This window comes from Chiloscyllium punctatum, chromosome 45 (genome assembly GCF_047496795.1).
Source record: "Chiloscyllium punctatum isolate Juve2018m chromosome 45, sChiPun1.3, whole genome shotgun sequence".
In the NCBI taxonomy this organism is placed as follows: Eukaryota; Metazoa; Chordata; class Chondrichthyes; order Orectolobiformes; family Hemiscylliidae; genus Chiloscyllium; species Chiloscyllium punctatum.
The window spans coordinates 52969571-52988781 of NC_092783.1; the positions used below are offsets into that span (position 1 = coordinate 52969571).

At 42.6% G+C, this 19211-nt stretch overlaps 1 protein-coding gene across 1 annotated transcript in view; it reads right to left on the bottom strand.

Annotated features, from left to right (window-relative positions):
* Positions 1-18729, bottom strand: part of LOC140467119 (polymeric immunoglobulin receptor-like) — a 56597-nt gene extending 37868 nt beyond the window's left edge. The window contains exons 1-5 of the mRNA XM_072563185.1: positions 18646-18729; positions 15772-16086; positions 15315-15638; positions 11209-11302; positions 7056-7144 (exon numbers count right to left, since the gene is read on the bottom strand). Coding sequence (XP_072419286.1) covers positions 7056-7144; positions 11209-11302; positions 15315-15638; positions 15772-16086; positions 18646-18682 — 859 coding nt within the window. The 5' untranslated portion in view covers positions 18683-18729. The remainder of the gene's footprint in view (positions 1-7055; positions 7145-11208; positions 11303-15314; positions 15639-15771; positions 16087-18645) is intronic.
* Between the last annotated feature and the right edge of the window lie 482 nt (positions 18730-19211).

A 19211-nucleotide genomic window follows, 5' to 3' on the forward strand; every position in this document is an offset into this window, starting at 1 on the left:
CTTGCCTGGACATTGATGCCCCTGTATCCTTATTAAAGCATTTGAAAGGCTGAAGTTGGTGGGACTGTATTCCCTGAGATCCCTTTTCTTATCCTTTTCAAACATAAAGGAATATTCCAGTCACTGAGCTGGTCACTGCCCCCTGCTGGACAATGCATTCCTGGGGGATCCAGCATCCACTGCTCTGTCCTGTGAAACCCTTGATGTGGAGGTGCTGGTATTGGACTGGGGTGGACAAAGTTAAAAATCACACTACACCAGGTTATAGTCCAACAGCCGGATCATAGGACACAGAATTTATAGCAAAAGATCATCTTTTGTCATACAACTGATATGATATATTGAACAAACCTGGATTGCTGTTTCGTCTTTCACCTTATAAATTGAGTTGCAGATTTCGATACATTAATATGTAAATCCCAGAACTTCTATATCGCATCAGCTGTGTCCTATGATCCTGCCCCACTTGCTACCTGATGAAGGAACAGTGCTCTGAAAGCTTGTCCTTCAAATAAACCTGTTGGACGATAACCTGGTGTTGTGTGATGTTTAAATCTGTAATATCCACTTGTTACTGAATGAGCTTTCAAAGTGTTTTAGACTCTTGCCCCCTCTACAGTGTGTATACCTAAAAGGTCAGAACTTATGTTTGGTCCTTAAACATGAAGACAAGGAATGGGTCTTGTATAATTGACAAATCAACAGATGTTTATAGCAACATCTGGTCTAAACATATCTCACAGCCACAGGTACTTCAGGGTCTGGACTGAAACTGAGGTATTTGGTTCCACACAGTGACACACTTCTATCAGCATGTCATGCTTGAAGTGACACCAACTAAGATGGAGTCAGACACCATTGTCCCCTCACTCCACATGCGATGATACAGTGATTAAAGACAGAACACATCCAAGCTGTGAGATGGAACACAAAACTGGAGTGCAGCATTTATACGTATTCTGGAGCTACATTACAATTTTGTCCATTTTCAAAACTAAATCAATAATTGTTCAAAGGTCAAAGTGACGTAATGTAATGAGGTGCAGTTGTTGGTAGTTACACAAGAAACTTAACCAATGAGCAATTTAAATAGACATTAAATGAATGCGTCAGCCTCGGTGTTTGTATAAAACTTACCGATGCTGCTGATTTATATCATGGAACTACAGCCCCTCTCTGCTACCCTGGTAACTGACACATGAACAATTTCACTGGAGTTTGATCCCTGAGTCTTTGAGGCTGTGCAGTAATATTGATGATGTTGCTGTTTGAAGGATTAGGTCAAAAACCACACAACAGCAGTTTGTGGTCCAACAGGTTTATTTGAAAACACGAGCTTTCAGAGCATTGCTCCTCCATCAGGCTGGAGCGAGACTGGTTTTATTTCCAAAGTAGGAGTTTATAAAATGTCACATTGTCTGACTATCTACAGATTGTGTGCTTTTTAAAAAATAAATCTGTGGGTTGAATTTGCACTTGCAGATTTGTGTTTGCAGATACATTCTATTTTATTTAGAAAGCACAAATTTAGAAATTTGTAGATAGTCAGTCAATGTGTCATTTTATAAACTCTTACTTTGGGGAAAAAAACTGAGGACACCAAACAAAACTTCACACTTAAAATACACTGTCTGACCAGAGGTGTCACCTTAAGTTACCTCAGGATAGCCACTTGAAAGAAATTCTAGGATTTATATATTAATCAATCGAAACCTGCCCTTCCATTCTAAATGATTGAAGATTTAAGAGCCATCTTATGTGTGTTCAATTCGCTTGCATGAGTTGTATGACCCTTTGATTATTTCCTTATAAATTCTGTGTCTGAAATCTTTCTGTCTAATATCCCCTGATGAAGGAGCGGCACTCCGAAAGCTAGTGTTTCCAAATAAACCTGTTGGATTCTAACCTGGTGTTGTGTGATTATTGACCTTATCCAACCCAGTCCAACACTGGCACCTCCACATGGATTGAAGGATTGATGATGTAGATCCAGTTTATTGGGGTCAGAGATCTTGAGATGGGGTCTTCTTGATTTGGTAGTGAATGTGGAGGGATCCCTGGGCAGACTCACAGGAGTTTGGCACTGTGCCCACTAAACGTGAGACATTTGGTTGTCATCAAAATTGAAGTCCAGGAACAGAGATGGCTTCTTTGGGAAAGAAACAATTATGACAAAACAGACTGTAATTGAAAAGCCAAAAAAAGGTCCCAACACTTTACCCTTCATTATCCCAACCAGTGTCATAGATTCATATGGCACAGAAATAGACCCTTCTGTTCAATATGTCCAGGCTGAACAGGTTTCTCCCAATAAACTGGTTCTACTTGCCTGCATTTTCCCACGTCCCTCCAAATCTTTCCTGCTCACTTACCGATCCAAATCTCTTTTAAATCTTGGAACTATACCTTCATCTACCGTGTCCTCTAGCATTTTATTCTACATATGGATCACCCACTACATGAAAACATTGCCCCTCAGGTCCCTTTTACAGCTTTCTCATCTCACATTAAAGTATGCCCCCTACTTTGTACTCTCCTGCGTTATGGAAATAAAAACCTTTTCTATTCATCTGACTGATACCCCTCACGATTTTATAAACCTCGGCAAGGACTCCCCATAACCTATCCTTATAACTCAAATCCTCCGGTTTTAGCAATATCTTGGTAAATCTTTTCTGAAGCCTCTCCAGCTGAATAATAACCTTCCTCTTGCAGGGTGACCAGAACTGGATACAGTGCTCCAAAAGTGGCCTCAGAAATGTCCTGTTCCAACTCTGATACTCAGAGGTCAGAGCAATGTAGACAAGTGTGCTAACCACCTTCTTAACCTCAAAGCTGAGGTCTCTCTGTTGAAAAGCACTACCCAGGGCCCGACCATTAAGTGTAAAGTCCTCCCCTTGTTTGTTTTACCAAAATGCAATACCTCGCATTCATCCAAATTAAACTCCATCTGCCATTCATCAGCCCATTGACCCTATTGATCAAAATACCTTGGTAATCTTAGATAATCTTCTTCACTGTTGACTATTGACCAAATTTGGTGTCATCCAAAAACCCATTACCCATCTCTCCTGACTTCCTATCCAAATTGCTGATATAAATTGTACCAATCCCAGCGAAACACCACTAATCACAGACCTCCCATCCAAAAATACCCTTCAACACCACCCTCTGTCTCTTGCCACCAAACCAAATTTGTATCGAATTGGCAAACTGACCCAGAATCCCATGTGATCTAACTTTATTGATTAGTCTACCCTGTGGAACCCTGTCAATAATGCCTGTGTAGACAATGTGTATTGCTGTGCTGTCACCATTCGTTTTGGTTACTTTATTAAATATCTCAATCAGAATTGGTCAGCACAATTTCACAAATCTCAGAGTTACTTTATTTCCTGAATCTGAGAGTTGATGTGTTACATTGGGGTTTGTTAAAGGGTTTGGGCTGGTAACTACAACCCAGATATCCCACTTGTTTAAGACCAGGGGTTTCACATGGGGCTGTCACTTGCTGATATTGGCAGTGGTCACATCCACCCTCTTGGGGTTGGTTTTTGAACTTTCAAGAATAATATGAAATCTCATCTCCAGATGCAGATCCTGCCAGCGATTTTCCATCTCCTGAACCATAAAGATCCATGAGGTAGATACAATGGGGTTTCCAATCTCCAAAGAGTACAAACAACATGGCTGAGGTTTGTTTTAAGGGAATCATTTCTACAACAATTAAACTGTTAATTTTTTATCTGTTGTTCTTTAATGGCCAGCTTTTGTTGCCCATTCCTAATTACCCCTGACTGAGTGGCTTTCCAGACCATTTGAAGAGGGCAGTAAGGGACAAACCACATTGCTGGAGGCCCATGTAGAGCAGATTTTGGAGAAATTTGCCTAAGAGGTTAGAGATCACAAAACACAGCTCGAAGTGAAATTGACAAACATTTTATTGCAAGCAATATGGCTGAAAGAGAAATTGACTAGGCTGACACAGAACTGACAGTCTGCACAGTTAGATCATATTTCTCTTCCCAGAGCTAGGGATGAGACCAGTTTTATAATAATGCTGCACAATGACACTGAGTAAGAAATGGGAAACTACAATGTATCTGGAAATGGAGTAATCTAGTTACAAGGATGCTAATTGGAAAACAGTTATTACATGAATGCCCTGTTCCTTCACACAATGCAACATCCTGACAGTAACAATGTTTCCATTCCTCTCCACAGGTAGATGTTAATGTCTCTTCTGAAGTGGTGGGGTGCTTCTGTTCTCCTGTGTCTGGAGCATGTCCTTTGCTGGTGCCGTTCTGTCTGACCTGCTCTTTGTGTGGCTTTGGTATTGCTGGGTTGTGAAACTGCCCTTAAGGCTTTGAGATATCTGTGGTGCTCTGTCATGTCCGTGGGATCTTAAATCGTATTCCCTTGTCTGTGCTGTCTGATTCGGCTTGTGAGCTGCTTGGGAATTCTGGGTGTTCTGGTACAGTTTGGCCAATTTTGCTTTAGTGGGCCTATCATGGGTTAGCAAATCTTTTCCCGCTGCAGACCTGGAAATGGCGGCAGATTTCCTTCCCTAAAGGACATTGATGAATCAGATAGGTTTTGGTACTTTACAGAATCTGAGGAGATCCCAAAATCCCTCCCATCCTGTGAGTCACTGAGTTGATGGAAACAAACAGTTGGAATGCAGCAATTTCTAGAAGTTAAATTGCAGCAGCCAACAGCATTGAAATAATTCTCTCAAAAATCTGATTGTTACTGGTAACATTGATTGAAGAATGAATGCTTCCTCAGACACCAGGAGAACCTCAATTCTGTAAATAGTTTACAAATGATGCCATTCCTAAAGGGGGAACAGGTTCTCAGTTTATCACCTCATCGACACTGTCTCTCCTGCCATAGCACAGCATTACTTCTCTCTGCTGGGCAGTGGGATCCAGCTGAATTTTAATCCCGAAGGGGAACTGGAACCCCCAACATGCTGGCATCAAAAGTGAGAGTGCAGCCACATGAGCTGCTGCTGATAGTTCCAAATACAGTTCCCGTGTGTCACTTCGACTTGATGCTGACTTGCTTCTTCTCTGACAGCTCAAACAGATCATATCAGGAAATGGCTGCAGGCAATATTTACAGATATTTCATTGTCCAACTGATCTCCACTCTATCCCCAATATCTGTCCGAAATCTGGACACAACAGTCACGGACTGAATTTAAAATTCCATCTGTTAAAGAAATGCAAATTCTCCATCAATCAAATGCTGTTTTAATTTTGCAGGGATTTTTGGAGTTGTTGCAATGTTTCTGCATGATGTGGGTAGTATTTTATGAACCTGCTCATTTTCAAAGTACAGTGTAAACCATTGTCTTTGTTCAGAACTGACAATGAAACAAATGGAGTGCATTGTATCAAATACAGTTTCCCAGAGTGAGATAATAAACAAACATTGTTTGCATCACACTTACTGACGCTGTTGATCTGTATCCTATAACAACAGACTCTATCTGTGATGCAGAATGATCCTTCTTCCTCTCTTTAATGTTGCTGTCCCCGTGGATCCAATGATCTTTTGTCATCTCACCGTTTCTGTTCACTCTCTCTCTATAGCAATTATGTCCCTAATTTCCCATCAGAGCCATGTCTTTGAGAATTACAAAGCCCTTATTGGCCCTAACCCTCCCCATGTGAAGGACAAAGTGACAGTGACTTGGGATAACCCCACCTCCTGTTGTTCTCTGACGCCTCCTATGTTCTATGAGAGCCCCAGAAAGGGGGATTCAATGCTGTGTTTCCTCTTTAGATCAGACAAGACTCAGGTTTCTGTGTTTAAATGTTTATTAAATGTCTGCATGGGAGCTGGACATACCAATAAATGCTGAACAGATCAATTCATTCGAATAGCAATAAATATATTTTATTATTTTAACAGACAACAAGGTTTCGTCCAATCAATCATGTACACACTAACTCACTTGCCTCTCTACCCAAAGACATTTACATTGTCTTCATTCCAGATTAGGATGGCATGGTGGCACAGTGGTTAGCACTGCTGCCTCACTGCGCCAGGGACCCGGGTTCAATTCCCGCCTCAGGCGACTGACTGTGTGGAGTTTGTACATTCTCCCTGTGTCTGTGTGGGTTTTCTCCCACAGTCCAAAAACGTGCAGGTGAGGTGAATTGGCCATGCTAACTTGCCTGTAGTGTTAGGTGCAGGGGTAAACATAGGGGAATGGGTCTGGGTAGGTGCGCTTCTGTGGGTTGGTGTGGACTTGTTGGGCTGAAGGGTCCTGTTTCCACGCTGGAAGTAATCTAATCTAAAAAAAAGACACATTACTATATTATCCAATGAGATTTAAATGAGGACAGGGTGAACAGCCAAGGTCTTTTTCCTCTCTGGGTGTGTCCAGAACTAGAGGGCATAGATTGATGGTGAGAGGTAAAAGATTTCAAAAGGACCTGTGGAGTAAGTTTTTCATACAGAGGGTTGTGTGTGTATGAAACGAGCTGCCAGTGGAAGTGATAGAGGCTGGGTTTGTGAGTTTCGGTTCTTCTGAAGAAGCAGCGCTTCGAAAGCTGGTGCCTCCAAACAAACCTGTTGGATTATAACCTGGTGTTGTGTGATTTTTAACTTTGTCCACCCCATTCCAACACCAGCACCTCCAAATCTTGAATATGCTCAAGGCTGAAGTAGGCCATTCAACCCCTCGAGGCTCCTTCAGCATTCACCTGGATCAGAGCAGATCATCCACCTGAATACCATTTTTCTTGCATTCCAACCTCCCCCCCACCCATGTCCCTCCCTATCTTTATCACCCAGAACATTATTGATCTCTGTTTTGAATATACTCAAGGCTGGACCCTCCAGAGGTCTCTGGGGCAGAGAATTCCAACAAACCATCACCCTCTGAGTGAAGAAATTCCTGCTCATCTCAGTCCCAAATGGTCAACCCATTCTTCTCAAACTGTGTCTCCTGCTTCGAAACCCCTCCACCCAGAGCCAACTCATTGATGGGGAACTTAGAGTGCTCAAAATCATTCGTGTAAAGGCCATGATGCTCACCTAATGTTTTCGTGTAAACATTGTGACTGAAACAGAACAAATCACCAGGAGAGTGAAGAGTACCCAGCGTATCACATCCCAGACAACGTAACTGTGTAAAACAGAAGAAATACAAAATCATTTGAAGGAAACAAAACTGCTTGATGTTTCAAACATTTATCCCTGTTTACACTGCAGTGCATTGTAGCAAAGTAATGCAGCACAGCTCAGGGAGTAATATGGGAAACTTAAATTTAATTTATTACTGACGTGTACAACAGATAAAGATCAAATGAGACACATTTCAATCGAACACCTTTTTCTTTTAATCATTCATGGGACGAGGACATCACTGGCTAGGCCAGCATGTGTTGTCCATCCCTAATTACCCAGAGGGCACTTAAGAGTGAACCTCATTGCTGTTGGTCTGGAGTCACATATATTCCAGACCAGGTAAGGAAGGCAGTTTCCTTCCCTGAAGGACATGAGTGAACCAGGTGGGTTTTTCCAACAATTGACAATGGATTCACGGCCATTGGTAGACTCTTAATCCCAGATTTTTGTTGAATTCATATTCCACCATCTGCCACATCAGAATTTGAATCCAGTCCAGCAATAATACCACAAAATCATCACCACCCCAGTGCCTCCTATAATGGTATTTATACCTAATGAGGCAGTCTTTTTGTTAACTCCTTTCAGATGTAGACAAGGTGTGGCTATTGTAGTCCTGACAAATCAATAGATGTTCAGAACAGCTTCTGGTCTAAATGTATCTTCCAGCCACAGAAATGAACAACAGATAAAGGTCAAATGAAACAAGTTTCAGTGAAATGTCCTGAAATGTTCAACGTGTGGATTATCACGTTAAATGGTTGGACATTTGCAGGAGCACTGCAGTCTTGTGTAATATTCCAGTGGGTGAGATGTCTCTTCAGTCAGTGAGGAACTCAGAATATCATCATCCCACACTGCTCCTGCACCTTCTAACAGACCAATTTTATCCAACTGGAACCAGACAGCCTTCCACCCCCTCAGTTTGGAATAATGTGTAAGATGAAAGAATGAAGAAGGAGAAAATGACAGAGAATGTGCTGTCCAATAATTCTCCAGAACATCCTGGCTTTAAAAAAGCTGTCATTGCTGGTCTTTGATAAATACCGTGAGCTGAGATAAATAATGAAGTATTGAATTTTAATGCTGATAACTGCACCTCAATTTGGGAGGTTGCAAACAGAAAGTTGGTACTTGCTGTTTTGAATTTCCAATTAGATAAATAACAACATTGTAAGAAAGGCAATGGAAGTTCAGAACTAGAGGCATAAGAATAAGAACTTGGAGCAGGAGGAGGCCGTCTGGCCCTTCGAGCCTGTTCCTTCATTCAATAAGCTCAGGGCTGATCTTTTCACGGTCTCTGTTCCACTTACCCACCCTCTCACGATCACCCTTAATTCCTTTATTGTTCAAAATAATCTATCTTAGTTTTAAAACCATTTACTGAAGGAGCATTAACTATATCACTGGGCAGGGAATTCAATCGATTCATAACCCTCTGGGTGAAGAAATTCCTTCTTAAATCAGTCCGTAACCTGCTCCCCCTAATTTTGAGAATGTGTCCTCTTGTCCTTGTTTCACCTGCCAGTGGAAATATCCTCTCCACATCTCTCTTATCTACTCCCTTCATAATTTTATATCTTTTAGTAAAATCCTCTTTCATTCTTCTGAATTCCAATGAATATAATCCCAGTCTTCTCAGTTTCTTTCATAAGCCAACCCCCTGAACTCCTGAATCAACCTGGTGAACCTCTTCCACAGCCCCTCCAATGCCAGTGTATCCTTTCTCAAGTATGGAGACCAAAACTGTACCCTGTACCCCAGGTGTGGCCTCACCATCACCTGATACAGCTGCAATAGAACCTCTTTGCTTTTAAACTCAACCCCTTTAGCAATGAAGGACAAAATTCCATTTGCCTTCTTAATTACCTGTTGTACCTGCAGACTAACCTTTTGTGATTCATGCACAAGAACACCCAGGTCCTTCTGCATAGCAGCATGTTGCAACTTTTTACCGTTCAAGTAATAGCCCTTGTTACTGATACTCCTACCCAAATGTATGACTTCACAATTATTAACAATGCATTCCATCTACCAGACCTTTGCCAATCACATAAGGTATCTTTGTTCCTGTGCAAAGTTTCACAGCCCTCTGCACACTTTGCTCTGCCATGCATCTTAGTGTCTTCTACAAACTTTGACAAACTACACGTGGTCCCCAACTCTAAATTATCTATATAATTTGTAAATAATTGTGGTCCCAACATTGATCCCTGAGGCACACAAGTAGTTACTGATTGTCAACTAGAATAACATTCATTTATCCCCACTCTTTGCTTCCTGTTAGTTAACCAATCCTCTATCCTCTAATACTTTACCCATAATGCCATGCATCTTTATCATATGCAGCAGCCTCTTGTGTAGCACCTTATCAAAGGCCTTTTGGAAATCCAGGTACACCACATCTACTGGGTCCCCACTGTCCATAGTGCTCATAATGTCTCCATAGAATTCCAAAAGGTTAGTTAAGCATAACCTGCCCTTCATGAACCCACGCTGCGATTGCCTAACAGGACAATTTCTATTGAGATTTCTTGTTATTTCTTCCTTGATAATATGGGCTCAAGCATTTTCCCCATGACAGGTTCAGCTAACCAGTCTATAATTCCCCATCTTTTGTCTACTGTCCTTTTTTAACAGTGGCGTCATATTTGCTGTTTTCCAATCTGCTGGAACTGCCCCAGTGTCCAGTGAATTTTGGAAAATCACCACAAGTGCACTTGTTATTTCTCTCACCATCTCTTTTAGCACCCAGGGACGCATTCCATTAGGGCCAGGAGACTTGTCTGTCCTTAGCTCCATTAGTTTGCCCAGCACTAGCTCTCCCATAATAATGATTGTTCCCAGGTCCTCACCTACCTCCATCTCTTTGTCAGTTACTGGCAAGTTATTTATGTCCTCCACTGTGAAGACTGACACAAATTTCCCTTTGCCCCCAACTCGATAGTTGAAAGTCCTAGTGAACATAATATTTCTTTTTTGCTCGAACACTGGTCCAGATCGGTTCAGGTGGAGACCGTCCCATCAGTGCAGATCCCTCCTGTTCCAAAACTGATGCCAATGCCCCATGAAAGGGAACTCCTCTTTCCCACACCACTCCTTTAGCCACATGTTTACTTCCCTAATTTTCTTATCCCAAAGCCAATTTGCACATGATTTGGGTAGTAATCTAGAGATGAAAACCCTCGAGAACCTGTTCCTTCATTTCGTTCCTAGTGGTTGATAATCCTCAAACAGGTAATAGCCTTGTCTATGTTGTTGGAGGACAACAACTGGAACCCCCCCCCTCCCACTCCAAATCCTTTCAAGCCGGTCAGAGATGTCTTGCACCCTGGCAGCAGACAACACACCATATGGGACTCTGGATCAGTCTTGCAAAGGATGCTATCAATCCCACTAATTATAGAATCCCCTATAACAACCACTTGTCTTTTAGCTCTCCCCTCTTGAATGGCCTTCTGCACCATGGTGCTGTGGTCAGCGAGCTCATCATCCCCACAGCCCTTTTCCTCATCCACACAGGGAGCAAGCATCTCATACCTGCTGGAAAAGGTTAAAAGCTGAACTCAGGATCCCCCTACCTGCCTCACTCAACACACCCTTTTGTCCCTGATCACTGACTGAATTTGAATTACTTAATCTACCAGGTGTGACTGCCTCCTGAAACAAAGGGACCTACGGGGCATCTTTTTCACACAGAGAGTGGTGCATTATGGAATGAGCTGCCAGAGAAAGTAGTGAAGGCTGGGACAATTGCAACATTTAAAAGGCATCTGGATGGGTATATGCATAGGAAGGTTTTAGAGGGATATGGGTCAAGAGTTAGTCAATGGGATTAGATTAGTTTAGGATATCTGGTCAGCATGGACGAGTTGGACAATAGGCTCTGTTTCCACACATACATCTCTGTGACTGTATGACTATAATTGCGCTGTACACAATCATCCACCATTTCCATTCTGATAAATCATCGTCTGAAATTCAAAATTATTGTGAACCTTTATGCTAATTCACTTACTCTCACTTGGAATCAATGAAGTATTGACAATGAAAATGGCCTACCTTTCAGTGACAGACTTAGATTCTGAAGGTGTTCTTGTTGTTCGTGACGTTGTTGGTGAAATTGTTGAGGAATTGTCACAAAAATATTCTTCTCCTATTAAGACATAAGAAAATATTCAGTTTCATCTGAGTCTCACTTGCAGACAACCAAAGAGCACTCTTCACCAATAGAACCTCACGGCTTGTTGTGAGCACTGAAATTTATTGAATTCATTTCTCTTTAACCTCCTCCCCCCACCTCCGTCTATAATGATGTGGTAGTGACCTATCTTGAACATAATTTATGTTGTGTTCCTCACCTGGACATTGATGTGACTGCATTCTTATTAAAATGTTTGAAACGCTGAGGTTGGTGGGACTGTATTCCTGAGGTCCCCTTTCTCATTCTTGTCAAACATAAAGGAATGTTCCAGACACTGAGCTGGTCACTCTCCCCACTGGACAATGTATTCCTTGGGGGATCCAGTGGTCTCTCCTGTTATGTCCTGTGATTGCTGGGTGAGCTTTCAATGTGGTTTGGATTTTTGCCTCCACCATGGTATTTCTACCTAAAAAGGCTGGAGTTATGTTTGCTCCTTAAATATGAGTAGACAAGCAGGAGGCTGGAAGAACACAGCAAGCCAGGCAGCATCAGGAGGTGGAGAAGTCAATGTTTTGAGTGTAACCCTTCTTCAGGACCGGGGGTGGGGTGAGGGGAGCCACGGATAAAGGGAGTGAGGTGAAATTGGAGTGTTTTGGGTGGGGAGAGGGGGGGAATGGTGAGGTAGTGAAAGCTGAACACTGGTAGATGGTACGGCCTGGTTTGGCAATGGAAAGGATGAGTCCAGTTGGTGGCTGGAAGGAAGGGTCAGTCAGAGGCATGGAAGGGAGGGGGGGGCTGGAAAAGAAGTTGGAAGATGGATAGGCAGGTTATTTGAAATTAGAGACTTCATTGTTGAGTCCTGCAGGCTGTACGCTGCCCAGGCAGAAGATAAAGTGTTCTTCCTCAAATTAGCGATCTGATTCACTGTGGTAATGGAGGAGACTGAGAATAGACATGTCGGAAATGGAGTGGGAAAGGGAATTAAAATGGGCAGTGACCTGGGGGTTTAGTTGGCCCCTTCAGGCCTAGATGATTTGCTCAGCGAACCATTCCCTAAGTTAACGTTTGGTTTCCGCGATGTAGAGAAGACCACATCGGGTGCAGCGGATACATAAACTCGTTTGGAGGAGAGGCAGGTGAACCTCTGTCTCACCTGGAAGGACTGTTTTGGGGCTGGATGGAGGTGAGGGGGGTGGTGTACCAGCAGGTTTTGCATCTTTTATGGTGACAGGGGAAGGTAATGGGGGTTTGGGGATTTAGTGGTGATAGTGGCAGGAACCAACAAGTGATGAAGGCAGCGGTCTTTGCGGAAGGTGGAGGGGGGTGGGGACAGGAAGATATTCTTGATCGTGATGTCTAGTTGATGTTCACAAAAGTGTTTAAGGATGATATGTTGGAGGCGGAGACTGGGGTGGAAGGTAAGGACAAGAGACACCCTGTCCTTATTGTATTTGGTGGGGGGGTGGGAGGGTGGGGGCAGCAGTTTTAGAGCAGTGGATCAGGGAATGGAGGAGGTGTGCTGTAGTGCTGTCTGGATGAGAGGTGAGTGGGAGTGTGGTGGGGGCAGACCCTTAAACGTGAGGACGAGGCATGGATGTGTAGTACTGCCAAATCAGTGCCTGGCCTAAACATATCTCAAAGTCACAGGCACTTCAGGGACTCCTACAGAGTTAAAGAGATGTACAGCACAGAAACAGACCCGTCGGTCCAACTCATACATGCCGACCCAATATCCTAGTCCCATTTGCGAGCCCTTGTCCCTTATCCCTCTAAACCCTTGCTATTCATGCCTTTTATATGTTCAACATCACACAACACCAGGTTATAGTCCAACAGGTTTATGTGGAAGTACTAGCTTTCAAAGTGTGCTCCTTCATCAGGTGGTTGTGAAGCAGGACCATAAGACACAGAATTTATAGCAAAAGATTACGATAAAGTGTCATGCAGCCAATCCAACCCCGGCTCCTCCAAATCATGACTTTCACATGTTGGAATTGTACCAGTCTCCACCACTTATCTGGCAGCTCAGTGCATACACGCACAAAGCTTTGCTTTAAAACATTGCAACTTAGGTCACTTTTAAACCTTTCCCCTCTCACCATAAATGTGTTCTGGATTCCCCCACTCCAGTGAAAAGACTTTGTCTATTTATCCTATCCATGGCTCTAATGATTTTATAAATCTATATAAGATCATCCCTCAGCCTCTGGCGCTGCAGGGAAAACAGTTCCAGCCTATTCAGCCTCTGCCTATAGTTCAAATCCTTCAACCCTGGATACATCCTTGTAAATCTTTTCTGAATCCTTTCAAGTTTGACAACATCCTTCCCATAGGAGGGAGACAAGAATTGCACACAGCATTCCAAAAGTAGGCAAAAGTGAGGACTGCAGATGCTGGAAACCAGAGTTTAGGTCACAGTGGTTCTGGAAAAGCACAGCAGGTCAGGCAGCATCCGAGGAGCAGGAAAATCGACGTTTCGAGCAAAAGCCAATCCTGATAAAGGGCTTTTGCCCAGAACATCGATTTTCCTGCTCCTCAGATGCTGCCTGTCCTGCTATGCTTTTCCAGCACCACTCCGCATTCCAAAAGTAGCCAAACCAATGTCCTGTACAGCCGCAACATGACCTCCCAACTCCTGTGTCAATGCTCTAACCAATAAAGGAAAGCGTACTAAACATGCACTCCAAGGTCTCTTTGTTCAGCAACACTCTTCACGACCTTCGCATTAAGTGTATAAGTCCTGCTAAGATTTGCTTTTCCAAATGCAGCACCTCACATTTATCTAAATTAAACTCCATCAACTACTCCTCAGCCCATTGGCCAATCTGATCCGTTGTCCTCTGAGATAACCTTCTTCGCTGTCCACTACACCTCTAACTTTGGTGTCATCTGTAAATTTACTAACCATACCTCCTATATTCAAATCCAAATTTTTTATTTAAGTGATGAAAAACAGTTGACCCAACACCAATCTTTGTGGCACTCCACTGATCACAGGCCTCCAGTCTGAAAAGCAACCCTCCACCACCACCCTCTGTCTTCTACCTTTGAGCCAGTTCTATATCCAAATGGCTAGTTTTCCCTCTAATACATGTGATCTAACCTTGCTTACCAGTGTAACATGTTGAACCTTGTTGAGCGCTTTATTGCAGTCCATGTAGACCACATCCACTGCATACCCTCATTAATTGTCTTTGTTACTTCTTCAAAAAACTCAATCAAGTTTGTGAGACATGATTTTTCATGCACAAGACCATGTTGATCATTCCTAATCAGTCCTTGCCTTCCCAAATACATATGAATCAGGTCCCTCAGGATACCCTCCAACAACTTGCCCAACACCAATGTCAGGCTCTCCAGCCTATAGCCCCCTAGCCTTTCCTGACCAACTTTCTTAAATAGTGGCCTTGCATTAGCCCATCTCCAGTCTTGCGGCACCTCACCTGTGACTATCTTTAGTATGAATAGCATTACTTCTCTCTGCTGGGCAGTGGGATCCAGCTGAATTTTAACCCCGAAGGGGAACTGGAACCCCCAACATGCTGGCATCAAAAGTGAGAGTGCAGTCACATGAACTGCTGCTGATAGTTCCAAATACAGTTCCCGTGTGTCACTTCGACTTGATGCTGACTTGCTTCTTCTCTGACAACTCAAACAGATCATATCAGGAAATGGCTGCAGGCAATATTTACAGATATTTCATTGTACAACTGATGTCCACTCTATCCCCAATATCGGCCCTAAATCTGGATACAACAGTCACGTGCAGAATTGAAAATTCCATCTGTTAGAGAAATGCAAATCGTTCGTCAATCAAATATTGTTTTAATTTGCAGAGATTATTGGAGTTTTTAAAATGTTTATGCATGCTATGGATAGTATTTTATGCACCTCCTCATTTTCCAAGCACAGTGCAAAGAGTTGGCTTTCTTCAGAACAGACGATAAGACAAATGGACTGCATTTTCTCAATTACAGTTTCCCAGAGTGAGATAATAAACAAACATTGTTTACATCACACTTACCGATGCTGTTGGTCTGTATCCTGTAACTGCAGTTCTTCTCCCTTACATTGCTGACTGACACATGAACAATTTCACTGGGATTTGTTCCCTGAGTATTTGAGGCTGTGCAGTAATATTGATGATGTTGCTGTGTGAAGGATTGACAATGTAGATCCAGTTTATTGGTGTCAGAGATCTTTGAATCTTGAGATGGGGTCTTCTCAGACCATGTGTAGTGAATGGGGAGGGATCCCCGGGCAGACTCACAGGAGACTGTCACTGAACCGCCAGAACATGAGACATTTGGTTGGGATAAATATTGAAGCCCAGGAAAAGAGAGAGCTTCTGTAGGAAAGAAACAATTAGTGAGAGATCAAAGATCAAATATCCTCCAAAACTTTGTCATGTTTCTTCCTGAATAAAACACTGATCAGATATATCAGGAGAGAGTAATTTTAAAAATCACTGAAACATTTACCGTCAGAGATGTGCAGCTCTACATTAAACATTGGGTCATGACCAGCAATTTCAATCCCACAGCTGTACCATCCTGCATCCCTCCATTGAAGATTCTTCATTGTGACAAGAAATATTCCTTGTGTTTTGTTATCAGTGATTGATATTCTCCCATTTGGCCAATTTGTCGTTGCTATAACCTTACAGTGACGAGTCCATCCGTGACACCAATATTTCATACTTGGCTGGTACCACTGTGCTTCATAGTGACAAGATATTGTGATCGCTCTTCCCAAAATTCCCGTTGCATTTTTTTCTGCCCATAAGGCACCTGAAACTGAGGATAAATCATGTCAAACATTTGACGAGTAGAAAATGCTTAATATACAGAGACACATTTTAATTAGCTACATTCCATCCACCTCACAATGACAGCAATTGGTGTGGCGCGGTGGCTCAGTGGTTAGCACTGCTGCCTCACAGTGCCAGGGACCTGGATTCGATTCCCACCTCGGGTGACTGTCTGAGTGGAGTTTGCACATTATCCCAGTGTCTGTGTGGGTTTCCTCCGTGTGCTCAGGTTTCCTCCCACAGTCCAAAGATGTGCAGGCCAGCAGAATTGGCCATGCTAAATTGCCCATAGTGTTAGATGCATTAGTCAGGGGTAAATATAGGGTAGCAGTCTGGGACGGTTACTCTTCACAGGGTTGGTGTGGACTTGTTGGGCCGAAGGGACTTTTCCACAGTGTAGGGAATCTTGTCCCTTAACAGAGTCTCAGGGTGTTCCAAATTGCCAGGGAATGATTGAAACAGTCGGAATATTTTCTTACCCCACTGGTTGAGCTTTGGGACAATCTTGAAATTGGGCTTGTGCTGCCCGCTGTGGGCTCTAACCCCACTGTGTGTGACATCATCGAAATGTTGTCCCCCCGGAGAGCAGCCTGAGTGACAGGCCTGGATTGGAGTTGGCTGGGGATCAGTGTGAAGGAGGGTACAGGTGCTGAAGGATCCTTACTCCGACCAGAGAAGGAGGGTTTCATCCAGGGAGGAGAGGGGAGTGTGTGGAGACTCATGGTGGGCTCAGGGGTTGCATTGTCAGAGCTCAAGGGGCAGATACAACAGGTGACCCAGGAAGATGATGACAGACCTCAAGTGGGAAAGGAAGAGAATTGGAGTTCAGGAAGGGATGGTTCACGATGGGAGAGAGCGAGATCAATGTGCCGGACCTTGAGGGCAGTAAAGGCAGGATTATTTGTAATCACACATTGTTGTCATTGTATGGATAATAAAATGACAGAACTAATTTACTGATTGTTCTGGATGAGATGCTTCATGGGAAAATGTTTAAATTGCTGCCACGTTTTGTCCCAGTGTGGAAGAGGAACAGCCTGTTGATGACTGGATCAGCTTTACTTCAATAAATTCCAAATGAAAGGCTTATCCAGAAACGTTGAATCTCCTGCTCCTCAGGTTCTGCCTGACTGGCTGTGCTTTTCCAGTACCACACTTTTTGACTCTGATCTCCAGCATCTGCAGTCCTCAATTTCTCATTTACTTCAATAACTAGCAGACCAACTTTGTGTAGGAAATGATTCTTGACTGAAATGACAGATTGGAATTGAAATGTAGAGTGGAGAGAAGAGAAAGGGAGACCGATACATGAATGAGGAAAGCTGATTGAAGTCAGGAGAAAGAGACCTTCTTGGAAAGAGGAAGCCTTGAAATCAAGGAGATTGTGAAACAGATGCACGCTTCAGTTCTCTGTCTGTAAAGTACTCTGCATGAAATGAGTGGGCATAAACCACAACATGTTCCAGGCAGGTTTGATCTCACAGAATTCACTGAGTTGCAATCAAGGGTAATGCAACATTGGGAATTTTAATAATGTGTGTTTGAAATTATCTTGATAAAATCTATCACAAAGAAGGAGAGGTGAAAATGTTGAACAATAGCTTTATTGCAATGTTACATTGCAATGTTAAAATCAATGGGATTGAAAAAGCATAAATAACTTCTTGTGGGACGAGAAATATAAACTAACCATCTATTTTTATGCAAAAGCCTCATTGGAAAATATTGAATTTATGGTTTTTGAAAGGAAAATAAATAATAAAAAATCAAATTATTTTGTTTGGGAGCTTCTGACCACCACTTTTTAGTAGATTTTGAACGTCAAGTAACATTAGAAGCTTGCAACGAATTAAAATAGATTTTCATTTTAATTTTGCAGCTTATTCACTTCAACAAAATTGTGTTGTTCTCTTCATTTCATTCCAAATTGTAATGCACCTCTACATTATTTGTTTACTGTATCCCACGGTAGGATAATATTTTTAGAAGAAGATACAACATTCCCTTTAAATATCAAGGTCTATCATATTTAGAGTTGCGTGAGGCAGACAAAGTACATGCTGTGTCTGTTTTCTGCAGCTTGTTCTTTCAGGAACAGGTCATTCGTATGAGCCAGTTGCTGTAATGTGAGGGGTGTGACTCAGCATTGGATAAGGCTGATCTGGAACCTCACCCACTCTTACTCCCTGCCCTGTGCATTTTGGAAAGATTTGCAGGTTGATAATGAACCTGTTTGGCTTTGTGAGAATACACATTCCTTTGCAGAATGTGTTGGAGTGAGAATCGAACTCTGAGCATTTGTTGCAGCAGTAACCATGTCACCCACTGTGTCACAAGAGCTTCCTTTGTGCCTTTACATGTCTCCAAATATTGAAGCATCTCCACTGTATAAAGCATGATGTGGAAGAGCCGGTGTTGGACTGGGGCGGACAAAGTTAGAAATCACTCAACACCAGCTTATAGTGTGTTTTTTTACTGTATAAAGCAGAGAGTGGACTTCAACAAACATTGATTATCTGAATATACAACTCGGATGGTCACTCACCAGGAATGGAACAAATGAAGAGAATCAAAGTCCACATCGTTTTATTCACAAAGATCAGTTCAGTTCTTGATGTCAGTCTCTTAACTCTTGTTTCTCACATTGAAATAAGTGTATAACGCAGCGTCTACAAGGATTGAAATGAGGAAGAGGATATAGGAAGGCAGTTTCTGAAACTATAGTGAGCCAGATGATGCAAACTGACTCTGAAGGAATTAGTCTCTTGTCAGTGATATTTAACAGAGGAACGAAATTACTTTTCATTGAATGAATAGAAAATTCTGAAATCAAGACAGTTTAAGAGTCAGCTGCTGTGGATAATGGTGACCCAAGATCAATATTCAGACTGAAATCTCAGCTGCACTAGAAATGGTTCATTCTTCCACGTTAGCAACTTTTGACAAAGATTTTGACAAAAGTAGTTCTCTTCTATGAAAATTATTCCTGCAACTAACAATAGAGTTTTTATTAATATGTTGTCATGGAGTCATGGCATTACACAATATGGAAAGAGACCCTTTGGTCCAACACGTCCATGCCGACCATAACGCCAAATTAAACGGGTCCCA